This window comes from Geotrypetes seraphini, chromosome 3 (genome assembly GCF_902459505.1).
Source record: "Geotrypetes seraphini chromosome 3, aGeoSer1.1, whole genome shotgun sequence".
In the NCBI taxonomy this organism is placed as follows: domain Eukaryota; kingdom Metazoa; phylum Chordata; class Amphibia; order Gymnophiona; family Dermophiidae; genus Geotrypetes; species Geotrypetes seraphini.
In genome coordinates this window covers 290958935-290978634 of record NC_047086.1, presented here as the reverse complement: position 1 = coordinate 290978634, position 19700 = coordinate 290958935, and the positions used below count along the sequence as shown (strand labels likewise).

At 41.9% G+C, this 19700-nt stretch overlaps 1 protein-coding gene across 6 annotated transcripts in view; it reads left to right on the top strand.

Moving 5' to 3' along the window:
• The window catches only part of RNASET2 (ribonuclease T2), a 100662-nt gene extending 81634 nt beyond the window's left edge, over positions 1–19028 (top strand). For all 6 annotated transcript variants that reach the window (XM_033935656.1, XM_033935652.1, XM_033935654.1 and 3 more), the window contains 3 exons: positions 4914–4959; positions 6910–6984; positions 18473–19028. In XM_033935656.1, the coding sequence (XP_033791547.1) occupies positions 4914–4959; positions 6910–6984; positions 18473–18676 (325 nt within the window). In that variant the 3' untranslated portion in view covers positions 18677–19028. The remainder of the gene's footprint in view (positions 1–4913; positions 4960–6909; positions 6985–18472) is intronic.
• The last annotated feature ends 672 nt before the right edge of the window (positions 19029–19700 follow it).

The window sequence follows — 19700 nt, the reverse complement described above, 5'->3', positions numbered from 1 at the left end:
AAAAGTCTTCACTTAATTTCATTCTTCCCGAAAGAATGGCAGCTGCTTATTTTCGCGGCGGGAGCTTACCGAAAACTCCACATTAATATTTGTCCTTGCCAAAAGAACAGTAACCGCGGCAGGTTTACCAAAAACCCTACAATATAAATAAAGGGTTGGAACAGGACACCAATACCAGTGAGTATTAAAGAACAGAATTCAAAATTCAGAAATACTCACAAAATATTGGTAATGTCAAGTCCTTCCCGGACGTAGCCCCCAAATTGAAACGAACAAGATCCATTTCTTGGTCCCGAAACTGCCCTGCAAAACACCCTGTCATCTGTGTACGGATATCCGGAGGCATTCTCCTTAGAAAGAAAAGATACGTAGACAGTGTTCTAAAGAGGTTTGCCTAATCTTTTATTAGTACATCCAGCTTTTATACTTTTTTAACATGGGTCAGTGGTATTAGCAGATGACGTAAGTACAAACCATATCTGGTGACAGGATACATAGGCTTCAAAGAAGTAATCAACACTAGAGAAGGGGAGGGGTGAGTGAATGAGCAGGATATGTACTTAATTGTTTAAATCTTAAAGGTGTTAAGAGCTTCCCTTATCACTCTCAACCGGTACATGGCAGTGGGGGGTTGAGCCTTCATTGTCTCAGACAACTAACTTCGTTAACATGATTAAATGACCTCTTCCCAAACCATCAAGAGAGTAAACACGAACATTCTGCATTTGATTACTTCCAGCATAGACAGAGACAGAAAACTTATCCTTTCAAATATGTCCTTTCAATGACTTCAAAAAAAATTAACTTTATTGGCAAGATATGTGCTCAAAAAAGAAAAATCAATTTCAACATGTATTTCTAAATGTTTGATATATTTATGGAAAAAGGGGCTAATAACCCAAAAAATGAAATAAAATAAAATGACAAGATGAAGTGAAAAAAAGAAATTGCAAAACGATGTGATCAGACCTACAAACTGATGCTGAAAACAAAAACTGTCCTCAGTAGCTTCTGTTATATATGTAGCCTTTGGATCTCGGCAATGTACCTCCGCTACAATCAATACTTCAATTCCGCTAAGAGATGAATACATCAAATCTTCACCGATCCATTAACTTTATTTCAAGTGCTCATTTTCTTTATTCTATTTGATTTTTTTTATCAATAAATTTCTAGTATCAAAAACATCTCCATTATGGATTCTATAAATAATTAAAGTACAAAACTTAGCTTTTTAGTTTCAGTCGGTAAGGGGGCTCACTCCACTGAAATGTCACATCTTTCGTTGTCTCAAGGTTCTGATTTTATGTTCTAGGGGTTGATTTACCTTTAGACAGCGAAAGCGAAACATGTGACATTTTGGTGGAGTCAGCCCCCTTACCGACTGAAACTAAAAAGCTAAGTTTGACGATTCATGCCAAGCGTTTTCTTGTAACATTCCTTAATCACATTTTGTGGATATTGTCCGTTTTCAAACCGATTGCTCATTTGTATAGCCCAGGGATGGGCAACGAGGGCCGCAATCCAGTCGGGTTTTGAGAATTTTCCCAATAGCATAGTATAACATAACATAACTTTATTATTCTATACCGCCATAATCAAACAATTTCTAGGCGGTTTACACAGAAGAAGGCTGGACAATCAGCGAAATATACATAGTTACAAATACAACACGTTACTTAACAATATTCAGTATAAAATTTTTGTTAACCCTGATATCCACTTTTAGGAAATGAATTTGTCAAACAACGCTGATTTAATTACTTTTCGAAATGCACTATAAAACATCAGGACTCCACTGATGTAATTACCCCACCAAGATTGCTGCTTACTTGCTTGGAATGTAAGGGTCCTTTCCAAAAAAGTCTTGTATCTGCAGCCAGTAATTTTTGGATAGACAAATAAATTAGAACTTCTAGTTGTCCTCATTGGGCTATATAACGCAAAATTAGTTAAAAGGTAAGTTGGGGCAATTCCCCAAATCAACTTAAAACAGATACAAGAAAATTTGAATAGTACTCGTGCCTCTATCGGGAGCCAATGTAACAGACGATAGAAGGGATTGATATGATCTTTTTTTCCTCAATCCAAATATCAATTGGACAGCTGTGTTCTGTACTATTCTCAGTTTTCTCAGGATTTTCTTTGGTGCCCCCAAATAAACAATATTACAGTAATCCAGTATAGACGAGACCAATGCCTGTACCAATAGTCTAAAGGATAGTGGATCAAAGTATTTTTTTATGGTCTTTAATTTCCATAGTGTGAAAAAGCACTTCTTTACCACTAAATTTGTATGCTCTACCATGGTTAACTGAGAATCAAGTGTGACTCCCAATATTTTTATAGATTTTGAAATCAGGTAGTCATGACCATTCAAACAAAGTGATGGTCTGATTATTTTATCTTTAGGGCTAGCCAGGAAAAATTTAGTTTTCTCTGTATTAAGTTTCAATTTTTTTTTTTTTTTTTTAGTATAAACTTTTTATTCACCAACATGAAAGATATACACAGAACAGAGAGAACACAATCATTTTCTCAGTACAATGCCACAATACAGATTAACATGGTAACACCCAACTAGAAATCCCAGATATCAGCGAGAGTCCAGGCCTGTACTCTGATAGCCTGGAGCCCTCCAAATCCATACTAGACACAACCCCCCAACCGCTCCCTCCCAACACCCCCCACCCCCAAAACCCCACCCTCAACCCACTGGCAAGACAGGGGCAACTGGCTTCCGCAAGCGATTGACCACCTGGCTCTTTATCACAGGGGGCAAAGTATCCAAATAAGAAGCCCAAACAGACAGAAAAAGCTTGCTCCGAGATCCAGAGAACCGAGCGGACATGGACTCCCAGTCCATTAAAAGATGCAATTTATTGCGCCAATACCAGATGGTGGGCGGGGAGTCCTGAAGCCAATGAGTAAGAATACATTTCATTCCCACAATATAGCCCTTACGAATGAGCTGGCTATCCCCTGCAGAAAGGCCGCCTAAATAGCCCTCCGCCAAAAAAATAGTCCCTTCCACCGATTGTCCATTGCTCTATCTCAGTCATGATATGAGAAATTTGTTTTAAAATATCATTAGTTAAATCATTTAAAGGAATTAAAATGGAAATGTCATCCGCATATATATAAAATTTTAATTTTGCAGTAACTGTCCTAGTGACGAAACATAGATATTAAATAGCGTAGGTGATAGCATGAGATCCATTTGCATACAATGGGAGGCAGTACATGCAAATAGATCTCATGCATATTCATTGGGGAAATCCTGAAAATCCGACTGGATTGTGGCCCTCGTTACACACCCTGGTATATTTGGAAATCAATGTCTGTGCAGTTTCTTCAGTTGTAAAAATTGTGAGAAATGCACATTGCGCTTAAGTGCCTTCTGATGGAAACTAGTATAGTGAAAGTATCTGTCAGTTTTCAAGATAATAGTGATCTTGAAACCATATGTAGTCTTACAAATGAGAATATCAAGGAAAGAAATACATACATTATATTGCATCTTAAACTGCAGATTGGTGTCACGTGTTCAGCCACAGTAGGAACTGATCCAGCTGCACAGCATTGCCGTCACATAATTTAAAAAAAATGTAATCTAATCTAATCTAATACACAATTTATTGCTTTCATTATACCAAAAATGTTTAAGGCGATTTATATCCAAAGAAACCATAAAATCTATGGGAGAATACAAAAGCAATCAATAATTAAAATATCATCTTACCATGATTATTACAAGTCATGTAAAAATTTTTCAAATTTTTAAGAAACCTTAAGTAATTGAGTCCTAATGTGAACAGGTAGATTGAAATTATCCACAAAGAGATTGGTGGTGCCCTTGATTTGTTGAAAAAACTTACCCCCCTCCCTTTTACAAAACCGCACAAGAGATTCCTATGAGCGTCAGAGCAGCACAGAGAATTCAGCGCAATGGCTGGCACTAAAAAACTCTTGTACGGTTTTGTAAAAGGGAGGATTAGTGAGGGGGGGTGTGGCCAGCGCCATGATGAAATGATTCAGTATCCTATCTGTAGGAAGAAATCTCTTTAATTGTTGTGTTACTCAGAAGTCAGATTATTTTGGCTTATTAACAATTGCAAAAATCAATAAAAGTGAGGGTTTAAAATATATATATCCTTGTAGATTCAAAATGAATATTTAAAATTACAAATGTAAGCCTAAAATCATTTGGAGGCCCCCGGAGCTCTCTGCTCACTTTGGCTTTTTACTTGAAAAAGGCTGGAGACCACTGCTGTAGGTGCTGGTAGAGTGTGGGGATAGGGGGTCTGGGGATTATTTTGAAAAAGGATTTGAAGTTTGAAGTGCAAGTTTATTTTGAAAGAGGGATTAGAGGTAGGGAGTTCAAGGAGATACTTGAAAAAGGATCATGAGTGAGGGATCAGAGGTTTGAGAGTCCAAGGGGTATTTTAAAAGCAAATTTGGGGAACGGGGGCTTGGAAGGTTCTTGACAAGGGATTGAGGGGTGGGATTTCCAAGTTAGATCTACTATCTTGCATAGCTGCAGCTGGAAATTTACAATATTCCCATCTGCAGCAGTAACATAAGAATTTACTGGCCTGTGGTACTGAAGTACAGTAGATTACTGAATTCTGTGGTACGTTTTTGTGTAATAAAATGACACACCACCACACTGATTTTACTGAGGGCCTGAAATTTGTATGGAAGCTTGAATAAATGTACTTTATGAGATTAAAAAAAAAACCAAACAATTTTCATTTTGTGGATAGAATTCATAATGTATCCTTAAACTTGCTTAAGACTATTTAGATACTTCTCTAATTATAACTTTTAGGTGGTTAGTGTTACGAGGTGGCCATTGATGCCTTTATCTGGATTGTACCAGTTATCTTACTTGAAGCATTTTTCTTTTACAGTGCTTTGGTGAAATTTGGGATAGTGCCATCTACCTCGTATTACCAGGTGGGAGACAGTTTATTGATATTGTTTTGTTTGTTTATTTAATTTTAGGAAAATTAGGGTGGGTCTGAAAATACCAATTTTGAGAGTTTCTGGGGTTAGGATTCAGGTCACCCACCTCCAGCCACCTTGGATTTTAACCAATCTTTTTCTCAAAAGCCCCTCTATCTGACTAAAACCCCCTATTTTTGTTCCCATTCATCTGGGATGGACTCCTCAGAGGGTGCGGATGCAAATTCATGTTGAAATTGTGCCGAGTTGTCGGCGGAAGAGCATCCTTTTACCGTGTACCATAATGCACGTGAGGGAGGTGCGGGAGTCTCAGGCTTAGGCTCATCCTTGTCCTCCAGGGCTGGTGAACCTTTTTGGGTCCGTGATATGGTTAGAAAATATCACCCGGGACCTTTTTCTCATGATGTTACAAAGTAGAGGCACATGGCATCTAGAGACCCCGTAAGAGTCCAGCCAGAGGACTTGCAGGCTTTATTTATTTCCCCTGCACCTGGCTTCTCCCCGGAATTTGTAAATCTCATAGGGAGGAGCCTTTCTTACACAGCCAGGACAGGGGGTGCAGCTTGCGGGCATGCAACTATAAACCAGGATAAATTGGCCTGCTCCAGTCTCTCTCAATTTCTTCAGTCCCTACTACACTGGAACAGGAACTTACATCATCTGTTCCAGTGTAAGTAGGAACTGAAGAGACCGCTATGGAGCTGGTGATCTTGCTGGTAGTGCTCTGCTTTAATTGCTAGCACTGCTGGCAAGCTATAAAAAGATAGATAGAGGGAGGGAAGGAGAGCAACTGGCCTGACCCTTGAGAGTTGGAAGGGAGGAAAGAGAGATAGAGACCCGACCACAGGGAGGGAGGAGAGAGGAAGGAGAGAGACATACCCAACCATGGAGGGAGAGAGAAGGGAGGAAAGACAGAGAGAAAGACACAACCATGGAGGGAGGAAGGAGAGAGATAGAGAGAGAAAGGAAGACACAACCATGGATAGAAGAAGGAGAAAGACAGAGAAGGAGACCCAACCATGGAGGGAGGGAGGAAGGAGAGAGACACACCCAACCATGAAGGGAGGGAGGAAGGCGAGAAGAGAGAGAGATAAAGGAAAATCCAACCAGGAAGGGAGGGAGACCCAATCAGGGAGGGAGGAAGGGGAGAGAGAGAGAGAGGGAGACTCAACCATAGAAGGAGGGAGGTGAGACAGAGAGGAAGACCCAACCAGGGAGGAAGGAGAGAGAGAGTAGGCTCACAGGAAGGTTTGCTGGGAGAAAGAGGTGTAGACAGGGGAGATAGGGTGATGTTTGAGAAGGCTAGATTCTGGGTGATGTTTGAGAAGGCTAGATTCTGGAAATAGGGATGGAAAAAACAAGGGAATGGTGACAGAGGAGGGAAGGAGAGAAATGATGAGCACAGAGTGGTAGGCAGAGGGAGGGGAGGGAAGAGAGGGTACTCACGGAAGGAAAGGACAGGAAGAGGAGAGGGAGATGATGGTGCCCATGAATGGCAGGAAAAAGATGGAAACTAGACAGATTTGAAAGGGAGGAAGAAAAGTTGATCATGAAAGATGGATATAGGACATTAAGAGGAGAACAAAAGAGGGAATAGACCAGAGCACAGGGAACAGATCCAAAGATGCGGAATGAGATGATTAGAAAGAGGGTAATGGGATTTGATACATTGCCTTTTTATAGGACAATTGAATTGAAATGTGTCAGTTTTGAGAATTTGTCTATGTATATATTGTACTATACAGGAAGAAATGTGAGGGGTCCTTTATGCGATTAATCACATGACTGAAGTAATCAATGTACAATCCTAGTTATAACCTTTGAGAAAATTTATTGAATGTAAATTACACAATCTTTTTGCCTACAAAGTAATTTACTTTTAGATTAATTTTTACTAGATCATTTAAAAAAAAAAAATTTTTGTATTCTGTCCAATTTCAGATGAAAGATATCAAGGCTGCTATTATGAAGACATATGGTGTGATGCCCAAGATTCAGTGCCTTCCACCAGACTGTGTGAGATTTTATTTTTGTTTGAATTTGTTTCTGGAAATTAGGATCGTCTGTATTATAGCCAGGGCTTAGTTGAATGTGGTGCAGATATTGGAGAATTTGCATCTTGCCAAGGAATTAAAGCAACTATCTTTGTTTTGTGCTGTGCCACTGGCATTAGCTGTCAAACTTATTCCTTCTGCCATTGTTACTGTTCTGGGCTACTGGCTTGCTGCTGATTCTTACCACCTGTTGGCCACTGCCATAGATATATCTCAAAGCCATTGCTTTTAAAGATCTGGCCTGCTGCTACCTCCTTCCAGCCACCAGGTCAAAAGAACATTAAGATGGATTGGCTGAAGAAGGGATCAAAAAGGTTGGGAAAGGAGAGACCTGAAAGTAAGAAGAGAGAGAAAGCAAAGGAGAAACACCTGGAGATGGAAATGCAGGGTAATCTTTGACTCATCTCTCTCTTCCTCTTCACAAATCCAAAAGACAGCCAAAACCTGTCATTTCGTTCTCTACAACATCACTAAAATCCGGCCCTGCCTTTCTAAGTGCACTGCTAAGATCCTCATCCATACCCTCATCACTTCTTGCCTAGATTACTGCAATCTGCTTCTCAGTGGCCTTCTGCTAAACCATCCCTCGCCCCTTCAATCTATTCAAAGCTCTGCTGCATGCCTCATATTCTGCCAGTGTTGCTATGCCCACACTACCCCTCTCCTCAAGTCACTTCATTGGCTCCTTATCCATTTCTGCATACAATTCAAACTCTTTTTACTGACCTTCAAGTGTATTCATGCCACAGCTTCTCAGTGTCAATCCTCTCTCCCTATACTCCTTCCCGGGAACTCCACTCATTGATTAAGTCTCTCTTATCTGTACCCTTCTCCTCTACGGCCAACTCCAGACTCTGTACCTTCTACTTTACGGCACCATATGCCTGGAACACACTGCCTATTATGGTATATCATGCTCCAAGAAAGAGAGAGACAGAAATAAAGACAAACAGACATATATTCTAGCACCCGTTAATGTAATGGGCTAAAATACTAGTTATATATAACTGCTATGAGTGATACTATATCATATATTAGCTTAATGTATATGTTTTTTTATTGGAACGAAGCCTCAGTTACACCCCCTCCTCCGCTACATTACTGTTTTAGCTGGGAGTTATTGGGTGATGAATCCTCATCGGCTTCTTTGTTTCAAAACGCTGTTATAATTTTTAGCGATAAACTTAATTCATATTTAACATATTTTAGGCATAAGTAATGTTTAAAGCCATATTTAACATATCCATACTCAAAGCCCACTTCCTTGAAGCTGCTTTCAGTTCCTAACTCTAACTCATCTGCTAAGCACTTGTCTGTCTTATCATTCCCTCTGTAATTCCTCACCTGAGCAATTTGTATAGATATATCTTTTTTTGTCCAGTTTGTCTGTCATAACTAGATTGTAAGCTCTTTGGAGCAGGCACCGTCTCTTCCATGTTTGGTGTACAGCACTGCATAAGCCTGGGATCTGTCAGGGCACACGAGTGTGCCACAGCACACGGTTTGCAATACTCTGCGTTAGGGGGTAATTCTAGAACTGGGAGTCACAATTTAGGCAAGACGATGCTACACACTGTGTACCAAGATACCAATATAGGATAGTAGCATAAATTAGCATCAGCTTACCTAAATTCAGGTGAGCCCGCTTATGACGGGTCTATGACAGGCATAAATGGCCTGTCTATGCTGCTCCCCTCTAAACACCCCCTTGCATTTGTGTGCAGAAGCAAAAGAGTGTGGGCTCACTCAACATAGCAGGCTCCCCATGCAGAAAAGAAAAGAGAGGCACAAAGTGCAAAATCTCTCTCTTAGGACGATCCAATTGCAAGGACATCCTTTTTCCATCATCGACCCCATAAATTTTTCAATGTGTGCATTTGTGTGCTAAGCAAATTGCACCCCTACTTCATAGAATAGTCCTGAACATGCTTATCTACATAAATGACAATATTTTATAAATGTGGGCATGCAAATGGTACCCTCTTTTAGGCGGGTCAAGTGTAGAAGAACTTTGGAAACTATTCAAGCTGCCTGAAAAGGGCAGCTCTACATTTAGGCACAATGAAGTGGCAAATTTTGGTAGGGCAGCAGGAAGAGGCTGCATCACTTCCAATGATAGGAACATGGGCGGCGGCTTCCTATGCACCTTAAGAGAGAAAGTTGCTGGGCACAGGTTGGGGAAGAGAGAAAGAGAAGGTGCTGGGCCAGGATGGGACAGAGAAAAAGAGAGGAAAAGTTAGAGATGGAAAAGTATAGATAATGTAGTAAAAAGAAGAAGCTTGAAGGATGGGTGAAATCTGAATGGGTAGAGCGGCAGAAAAATGAAGCTGAAAGTGAAAGACTAATGTTAGATGGATGTAGGGAAGAAGAAGAAAAAAAGGTAAATTGACAGAGATCATAGAAATAGAGTTAAAACAGAGGAAAACAGAAACCAGAGACTAGGGCCAACATAATTTAGAAAAATAAAATTTCCAGACTACAAATATAGGAAAGAGAATTTTATATTTAGTTTAATGATTAGAGAGAGTGGGTAAAAGATGGATTCACCATTTCTAAGTAATTTCCCTTCATTAAAAAACACAGATCCTGTTTTTATCTCCTACTGCAGGGGTGTCCAATGTCGGTCCTTGAGGGCCGCAATCCAGTCGGGTTTTCAGGATTTCCTCAATGAATATGCATTGAAAGCAGTGCATGCAAATAGATCTCATGCATATTCATTGGGGAAATCCAGAAAACCCGACTGGGCTGCGGCCCTCGAAGACCGACATTGGACACCCCTGTCCTACTGAGATTTTAAAAAAAACTAAACAATACTGCATCAGAACAAAAAATGGTAGTGTTCCCTTATGTCCAAGGAGTAACAGATCGCTTAGGGAGACTGCTAAAGAAAAATAACATCAAAACAGCCTACAATGTAGAGAGCTGCACGGGAACGGGGACGACGGGTTCCCCCTTCGGGTCACGGGGATCCCGTGGAGACGCCCCTAGGGTCGCGGGGATCCCGTGGGGACGCCCCCTAGGGTCGCGGGGATCCCGTGGGGACGCCTCCGAGGGTCGCGGGGTTCCTGCGGGGCTGGATGTACTCAGTCGCGCGGCTCTTCTTCTCCCTACCTTCTCTGCTTGCAGCACAGAGCCGAACGGAAGTCTTCCCGACGTCAGCGCTGACGTCGAGGGAAGGGAGGGCTTAAACAAAGCCCTCCCTCCCTCCGACGTCAGCGCTGACGTCGGGAAGACTTTCGTTTGGCTCTGTGCTGCAGGCAGTGCAGGTAAGGAGGAGAGTAGCCTCGCGGTTCGAGTGGCTACCAAGGGAGGGGGTGGTCCGCCTCGCCCCGCCCCGCCACACCACACCCCGCCCCGGTTGCAGCACAGCCGGCTAGGTCCCCTTACTTTTGTGGCACTTCCCCGACCGACCGACAACAGCCCCGGTCCGACAATCCTCCCTGCCCTGTAGCTGCGAATCTAAATTATCTTCTTACAGCAGCTGTAATAAGGTAATTTAGATTCGCGGTTAAGGGCAGGGAGGTTTGTCGGACCGGGGCTGTTGTCGGTCGGTCGGGGAAGTGCCACAAAAGTAAGGGGACCTGGCCGGCTGTGCTGCACCCGGGGCGGTAGAGAAGGAGGGGGGAGAAGGACGCTGAAAGGCCATGAGGAAGACGGAGGGGGGGAAGGACTCTGAAAGCACTTGAAGACAGAGGAGGGAGAAGGACGCTGAAAGCACATGGGGAATACAAAGGGGTGGAGAAGGACGCTGAAAGGCCATGGGAAGGGCGGGGGGGGGAAGGACTCTGAAAGCACTTGTGGAAGACAGAGGGGGGAGAAGGATGCAGAAAGCACATGGGGAAGACAAAGGGGTGGAGAAGGACGCTGAAAGGACATGGGGAAGACGGGGGGGGGGTGGAGAAGGACGCTGAAAGGCCATGGGGAAGACAGAGAGGGAGAAGGACGCTGAAAGGACATGGGGAAGACAGAGGGGGGAGAAGGACGCTGACAGGACATGGGGAAGATAGGGGGAGAAGGACGCTGAAAGGAATTGGGGAAGAGAGAGTAGGGAGAAGACGCTGGCAGGGAAGAAGACAGATGCCAGACTATGGGGGGAGCGGAGAGAAGAAGATGGGTGCCAGACCAATTTGGAAGGGGGAAGAAAGGGAGAGGCACAGTAACAGAGCAAATGGAAGATGCAGAAGGAAGAGAGACAGTGGATGGAAGGAATTGAATGAGAACATGAGGAAAGCAGAAACCAGGCAACAAAGGTAGGAAAAGAATTATATTTCTTTTTTTTTATTTTGCTTCAGGATAAAATAGTATATTAGCTGTGTTGATAAAAATTTATAAACATTAGAGGCTCTGGTAGAAACCCGTTTGCAAAGTATGTATTCTTCCCAATTAATATTTTCAAATTAATAAAGTCTTTTTGCTTATTTGTAAATGGGTTTCTACCAGAGCCTTTAATTCAGTAGCATAATTAAATGAAATAACTATTTCTGAAGTTTATAGGGACGGGCGGGGACGGAGGGGATTCCTCGCGGGGACGGGTGGGGACGGAGGGGATTCCTCGCGGGGACGGGTGGGGACGGAGGGATTCCTCACGGGGACGGGTGGGGACGGGTGGGATTCCTCACGGGGACGGGTGGGGACGGGTAGGACTTTGGCGGGGACGGGTGGGGACGGGTGGGATTTCTGTCCCCGCGCAACTCTCTACTACAATGCACCACAGAAACTTGCATCCATACTTACACATGTGATAGACCAGCTGCCTCTGCTCCAAACCCCTGGTGTATATGAAATCCCATTCAGTTGTGGCCAATCTTACATTGGTGAGACTGGACAGACTATAAAGGAAAGGCTGAAAGAGCACAAGAGATACCACAAGCTATGCAACACAGAAAAATCAGCGGTAGCCCTCCATGGCAGGAAAACTGGTCATACAATTAGATTTGAAAACACAAAAGTCCTGGAGAAAGAAGAATCAAAGCGGCAATAGAAATCGCAAGACACCCCAATAACTTCAATGCAGATAAAGAGCTCTCCATAAACAAAGCATGGCAACCTCTCATCCAAAAGAAACTTAGTGCAAAAAGGTCTGGGGCTGAGGACAAACGCCTTCTTCCTCCGTCTCAAAAGTCCTAGCCTCTTTTCTGACAGAATTTAAAGGTAGGACCTCAGACTCTCTCTCCAGACATTAAAAATTGGGTTCCAAATGCTCAAGCCAATACTCAACATTCAAACTTGGATGTCCAACAAACTTTCCCGCCAAAATTCAAACTTGGACCTCCAATGAACTTTCCCGCCAAAATTCAAATTCATGACCAACAGCCTTCCCTGTTCTCAATCAGGTCAGCCCAATAAACTTTCCCACCAAAAATTCAAATTTCTTGACCCTCAGACTGCTCTGTTCTCAGATCCATGAGCCCACTATATATAAAGATACACTGCAGACCTCATAGCATACCCTGAAGAAAGCCATAGCATGATGGCTGAAATGTCTGTTCTTTCTACACAGGCGCAGCATGACCTGGAAACCTGCTACAATCATGATACCAGCCGCGGAAGCCTAAGAGAACATAATAATATTCTATTCTGTGATTCTGTACTGTTTCTTATAGCCTGCAGATTTTGATAGGGATTCTATGCATATCACAGAACAGTTATCTCTCATCTGTGGACCTACAATTATAAATAAATTCAAAACAAATACAACACAAATAGTTCTCTGAGGACAAGTTATCTTTATATTCTTACATGTGGATGACATAATCCACAGGACCCAGTACGAACACATACATTACATTACATTACATTACATTAGTGATTTTTATTCCGCTTGTACCTGTGCACTGTCACTTTAAATTTTTTAAGGCAATACCTGTACCACACATGTGCCTTCCTTCTGACGTTGGCTTGTGGGACCTGCAGTTCTTTGTTTTCTGTGGAGCTGAGAAGCTGTGTCTTCAGTGTTCTCTTCAGTGCATCAAATTTTTCAGTTTTGTGGCGCCTTCCCATCATTTTTCTCATTTTTTGTCATAATTCTTCTATCCAGTGCAGTAGGGATGGTATGCTGAACCAAGGGCCAGATTCACTAAAGATAGTGATTCAATCGCTGTTGGCCAATTCCTGGCCAATTTTGAAATAGCGATTGATTCACTATCTTTTTTGCATGCCAGTGATTTGCACGGAGGTTTTATTGGTTTTATGATCGTCTTTACAGGATCGGAAGGTTTAGTGAATCTAGGCCCAAGGGTCTTCTATTCGTTCTGTAAGTCTGTTGCATGAAATACTGATCTATGTTTTCAGAACCTCCTGCTCTCTGATGTTCCCAGTCAGTTATTTCTTTTGCAAGTGAGCCTGCAGGAGCAACTTTGATCTGCTCAGTCTTCTTTTTTGTTTTTCAAGTAATTTTTGTGGACTCTGTGCTTTTGTTCAATTCCAGTGACTGCCTAGCCTGTGTGAGAGGAGCAGACTTTAGTCTGCAGCTGGCAGGTGGATCCTGCAGGGACCTGCTCAGCCAGCCTTGAACTGTGGAACTCGGGGGTTTTCCCTTCTGTTTGCTCACTCCTTGACTTGATCAGGAGTGTTAGGGCAGGCTGTATGGGCATCAATTCCATTTCTTCGGAGCTCACACAGTGTCAGCTGCACTTTCCTTTCCCTTCCTCATGGCGTTTGGATTCTGGTCCTGGAGGTTGAGGCTCAGTCCAGCTGTAGCCAGACTGGCAGCTGAAGAATCGGAGGAGGCAGCTTTCCTGGTGATAGAGGTCTTCTCAGATTTCCAGCTAGCCTGAGAGGAGCTGTGTCAGGCTGCAGCACATCTTTCCAGCATCTGGTCTCTGAGTAGGGCTGTCGCAGCCCACAGGGCAGTTCAGGGGGTTCTGAATTAGAGTTGTCTAAATTCACTTCCCTTCCAAATGAAGATAGAATGGTTTTAAGAGATCTGCAGGACCACAGAGTGGATTGGTCCTCCGGAGGCAGTTTGAGGCTTTAGCCCTAGGGGTTAAGGCTGCAGCCACGGCCTCTTTTGTGGCACACACCTGTCATTCTAGAATAAGAAATTAGAGCCTGACTCTGAGTCCCTGTCTTTCTAGACTTTGAACCCCTGTCATTCTAGGCTAAGAAATCTGAGCCCCTGCTTCAGTTTGTGTTGATAGAAATAGACTATGTAGCAGATGCACTCTGACAGTGTTCTGAACTCAGTCCTGGAGTACCCCCTTGCCAGTCAGGATATCCACAATGAATATGCATGAAAGAAATTTACTTATAATGGAGGCAGTGTATTCAAATTTCTTTCATGCATATTCATTGTGGATATCCTGAAAACCTGACTGGCAATGGAGTACTCCAGGACTGAGTTGATAAACACTGTTCTATGACATTAGAGTCGTGGGGAAATTCTCAGTATTTTTGATTGCCGCAGTCATATGCTTTGGAATAGGCAATGGGCGAGTAATTCGACCTTTAAAGTGACGCTGAGCAGGCTCCCTTTCAAGGGATAGATGCTGTTTGGAAAGAGCCTGGATGATTTTATGGCTAGTGTAGCAGTTTGAAACTTTTTTTCTCACAATAGCAGTTTGCATGTCGCTCTTTGCTTTCTTCTTTCCTGAAGCAGTGGAATCTAGTGAAAAAAGGTTCTTGCTGAAGGGGGAAGATTGTGACCAGCTCCCTGGCATTAGGTGGATTACAAATACGTGTGTGAGACAGTGTTTTTTTCAGTCACATTTGGATCCTTTCGGACTACACGATTGCTTTCTACAATTTTAATTTTTATGTGACCCAGTTTTTTGCTACTGCACTGTGTTTGCCATGACTAAAAACTGGGGTCTTTTGAACAGAATATTTCTCTACCGGAGGGTGGAAGCACAGGTTTTTCTCAGTGGGCCTTTTGTGCTTCTTGAGTTTTTTTATTGCGCTTTCGCCACCAGTTAGAGGAGCCTGTGATTTAACTATTTTGGAACCAGTTATGGCTTATTGACTAAGCAGGACGTGTCTCTGCTTGATGTTACTGAGGCTCATTTTTGTAACAAGTGATGGTTCTGTTCCCAATGTAGTCCTGGCAAATGCTTGCTTGCCAAGTAAATGTACATATTATGTAATTATTTTTGGCAGCAGCACTGTTTTGTGTATTTACAATATAGTGTACAAGATCAACAGCTAAGATATACTTTGTCATGCCAAAGAAAGGCTCAGAGGAGTGGAGGCCCATCCAGGATCTCAAACATGTCAATGCCACCCTGGGAGTTCCTCTGTTTCGAATGGAGGCCGTTGAGTCCATCTTTGCAGAGGTGGAGCCAGGAGAGTTTTTGGCCAGCTTAGATTTGACAGTTCTTGTGTCAGTTCTTTTTAACATTTTTGTAAGTGATGTTGTTAAAGGATTGTCGGGTAAGATTTGTCTCTTTGCGGATGATACCAGCATCTGCAATAGAGTAGACACCTCTGATAGTGTGAATAACATGAGGAAGGATCTAGCAAAACTTGAAGAATGATCTGAAATTTGGCAGCTAAGATTCAATGCTAAGAAATGCAAGGTCATGCATTTGGGCTTCAAAAAAAATGAGGGAATGGTACAGTTTAGGGGGTGAAGAACTTTTATGCACAAAAGAGGAGAGAGACTTGGGAGTGATAGCAAATGATGACCTTAAGGTGGCCAAACAGGTTGAAAAAGTGACAGCAAAAGTTAGAAGGATGCTATGGTGCATAGGGAGAGGTATTGCAAGAAGGAAAAAGGAGGTATTGATGCCACTGTATAAGACTCTAGTGAAACCTCATTTAGAATATTATATACAATTCTGGAGATTGCACCTTTAAAAAGATATAAACAGGATGGAGTCGGTCCAGAGGAAGTCTACTAAAATGGTCGGTGGTCTTCATCATAAGGCATATGGAGACAGACTTAAAGATTTTAATATATATACTTTGGAGGAAAGGCAGGAGAGGGGAGATATGATAGAGATGTAAGTACCTATATGGCGGAAATGTGCTTGAGGAGAGTCTTTCATTTGAGAAGAAGCTCTGGAATGAGAAGGCATAGGATAAAAGTAAGAGGTGATAGGCTCAAGTGTAATCGAAGGAAATACTTTTAAACAGAAAGGGTGGTAATGCATGGAATAGTTTCCTGGTAGGGAGAACGAGAGGGCACTCTCTAAAGTTGAAAGGGGATAGATTCCGTACAAACATAAAGTTCTTCTCCGAGAGTGGTAGAAAACCGGAACGCTCTTCCGGAGTCTGTTAAGAACATAAGAAGTTGCCTCCGCTGGGAAAACTCCCTCCAGGGATTCAAGACAAAGTTGGACAAGTTCCTGCTAAACTGGAACGTACGCAAGTGAGGTTGGACTCATTTAGAGCACTGGTCTTTGACCTGGGGGCCACCACGTGAGCGCACAATGGACCACTGGTCTAACCCAGCAGCGGCAATTCTTATGTTTGGTAGAGACAAAGACTGTCTGAATTCAAGAAAGTGTGAGACTGCTTAGGCATGTCTATATCATTAATTTCCAACAATAAATGTGTACTTCCCAACTATATACGTATGTCCCTATGGTTCAGCTTACCATCCCTATTGCAATGGAAAAAGAGATTAGGTTCTTACCTTGATAATATATTTTCTAGTAGATAGGGATGGTGTGCTGAATCCCCCACCCATCAGTTATATGATGTGGCTGCTTTCTGTCTCAAGCAGCTAAGATTTCAGCTCCACAGCTAAGATTTTTTCCCATCAGTCACACTATTGGATTATGAAGAGTCTGTGTATATACTTAAAAGGGAGGAATGATTGAGCTCCATAAATATTCAAGCTGTTATATTCTTACTTAACTTGTATTTTTCTTCCATTCATTGTTCCTCTCAGAGGCTTGTTAATTTTTTTAACTACATTACTGTTTGCTCAGTGATTGTTTTAAAATTAATCTGAGCAGATCAGACACTTGGTGTCGGGGAATTCCCTATACCTCTCCTTCTGATGTCTTCTTCTGTAGGGCTGTTGCTGGCTTTGGTATGAACTGAAGGAGCAACAGAGACTGGGGAGAAGGAGGAGGAGTTGAAAAGTCATGCTTGCCATCTTCTGCAGAATGCTCGCGAGCAGGCATGGACAACCCTATGGCTCAGTATAACATCCCTATCTACTGGAAAATATATTATCAAGTCAAGAACCTATTCTCTTTTTAGTTTGAATTCTCCTATCCTCCCTAATCTGTCATGTCAAGTCTCTATTTCAACCCCTCTAGCTAGATTGTAAACCACTCAGATAACAATGCAATGGGTGGGATAGTAAATCTCTAGTAAACTTAGAAACATGGAAACTTTTTCAGACTTCTTATGGACCCATTCTCAATAATTTGGATCCACTAATTTAGTCACCTTTTCCCAGACATAGTACATATGATTTCTGTATTTGTTATTTAATCCTGAATTCTATAACAAACGCTAAACATTGCTTGTGCAAATTTGGGTATGCACCCAATTTGCGTGCACAATTTAATTGAATAGCAAACCAATTAGCACTAGTAACGAGTAATTATTGGCACCAAATTAGTTAAAATTTACATAAATTTAGGCACAGGATCTTTGCCTAAATTTTACATGCGAGTCAAAAAGGGGGTGCAGAAATAGCAGGACCATGGGTGGATCGGGGGCATTTCTTGAATTTATGTGTGTAATTATAAAATAAGCAGGATCCCTGTCTAATTTACATTACATTACATTAGAGATTTTTATTCCGCCATTACCTTACGGTTCAAGGCGGATTACAAAAGAGTTAAAGAAGGTGGGTTACAAAAGAAGAGCATTGGTCATTTCTAGTAACGGTAAAGAATAGATCATGTAGTATCTGTAAGTTGGGAAGAAGATGGGAAGAGGAAGGTATTCGTGGTGTTAAGACTTTTTCAGGGATTTCTTGAAGTCATGAGTCATTAGTCATGAGACACAGTTATAGACAAATCCTTAAAAAAAAAGAAAGAATGAGGGTCTCCCATGCCGCCCCCTCACCTGCCGGGAACCCACAGCCTGCACAGCATGGCCATCATACTAGAGAGACATGAGGATCTGCACCATGTTTCAGTTGGTGCAAGTGGCTGAACCTAAATTTAGGCATGAGTCCTGGGCATAAGCTCTATTCTAAGCGGAATAGAAATTTTAAAAAGAAAGAAATAAAATTCTATAAACTACCTAACTTTAAGCAACATTTATAGAAAAGCGCTGAGCATATATATAGAATTTAGTCCTTAATGTTCTTGGAGATCATAGGTAGTTTTCCTCCATTGAAATGCAATGTCTTTTTATAAAGAGGTATTACAGCTGACCTATAGGAGATCTCTGACTCCTTTGTACTTTCCGAGCTTTGCACTAGCTTTCTTGTAGTTATTAAGATAGAAAATATATTTCGGATCTACCATAATATTTTAGGTCTGGTATGCATGTGAAAGAACTTAGAAGCCTAATTAAAAGCTCATCTTTTTTTCCATTTTCAGGGGCAGAGCCCACAAATTCTTGGACAGATTGAAATCTGTTTCACCAAAGAATTTGAGCTAAGAAATTGCACCGAGGGGGAGAGCAAATCCCACCACTTCCTGAAGGATACACCAGTCGACTGCAGTTTAAAGCAGGAGGATTTCTGTGTGTGTAATGATACCCTGAAGACATATTATCCTCCAGTGAATCAGACTTGGAATTGATATCTAAGGAAAAAGAGCTGTAGCAAAAAGTGCACTTTGTTTTCTAAGCTATGACTCATTTGGAATGCAGAAAGGCCAGTGCTAGCGCTTAATACTTTGGGGTTTATTACTAAAAGCTTTCTCCCATTTTGATTGTATGGGAAAGATGCTCAATAAGAAGGGGCCTCTTTGAGAATCTTTAGAGACAGACCAAATCTTTGAAGAGTCTAGATTATGTACTGTGTAGTCTTCCAAGACAACAATGTAAACATTATCTCTGTTGAGTATCTGGTGCAATGAGAATCCTACTATATAAGTAAGTGATCTATTTTGTTTGGTGTTTCTGTTTGTACTTAATAATCCACCTTTCCATTTTGGATTGCCCAAATAAGCTTAGAGCAATTTAAACACAATTTATAATACAAGTTACAAAATACAAATTCCTAACATCTTTCCAAATAAAGCAGTAGTTAATTGCAGTCCTCAACCATGGGCCACAGGCTACGGGTCTCTAAATCCTGTTACAGCAAAGTTAGAATATTGTATGCTATGGCTATATCTCAGCCATGCACTTCCCATAATACCTACACCTAACTGAACTTTGATAGCAGTAAAAAGTCAGATCTGTGGAGAGGTCTAAACAGATCTCTTGCCTTGCTCCTGGAAACTAGTCATGATAGCTTTTCCACTGGGAGCAGGGAAGAAGACCAACTTGTGGACATCTGTTTTTCTAGTGCAGAGCCTCAAGCTCTGGCACAAAATAATATGATGAGCAGCAGTTTGTGGATCCCTGAGCAAATACAGGTCAGACTTATAACATTGTAATAGATGGCAGATAGAGACTAGTATGGTCCATCTAATCTGCCTAGAAATCTGGCTAGGGTCAAAAGCCTAACCAAGAAGGGAATGACACGGAACCATGAAACTTAGAAGTTATTTCACATATTCACCCCTAAGTTCAACACAGTTGGCACATTGTATCTGAAGTTTCTGTAACCCTTCCAAAAACTACTCTGCTATCTGGTCACTGAAATACTACTCCGTT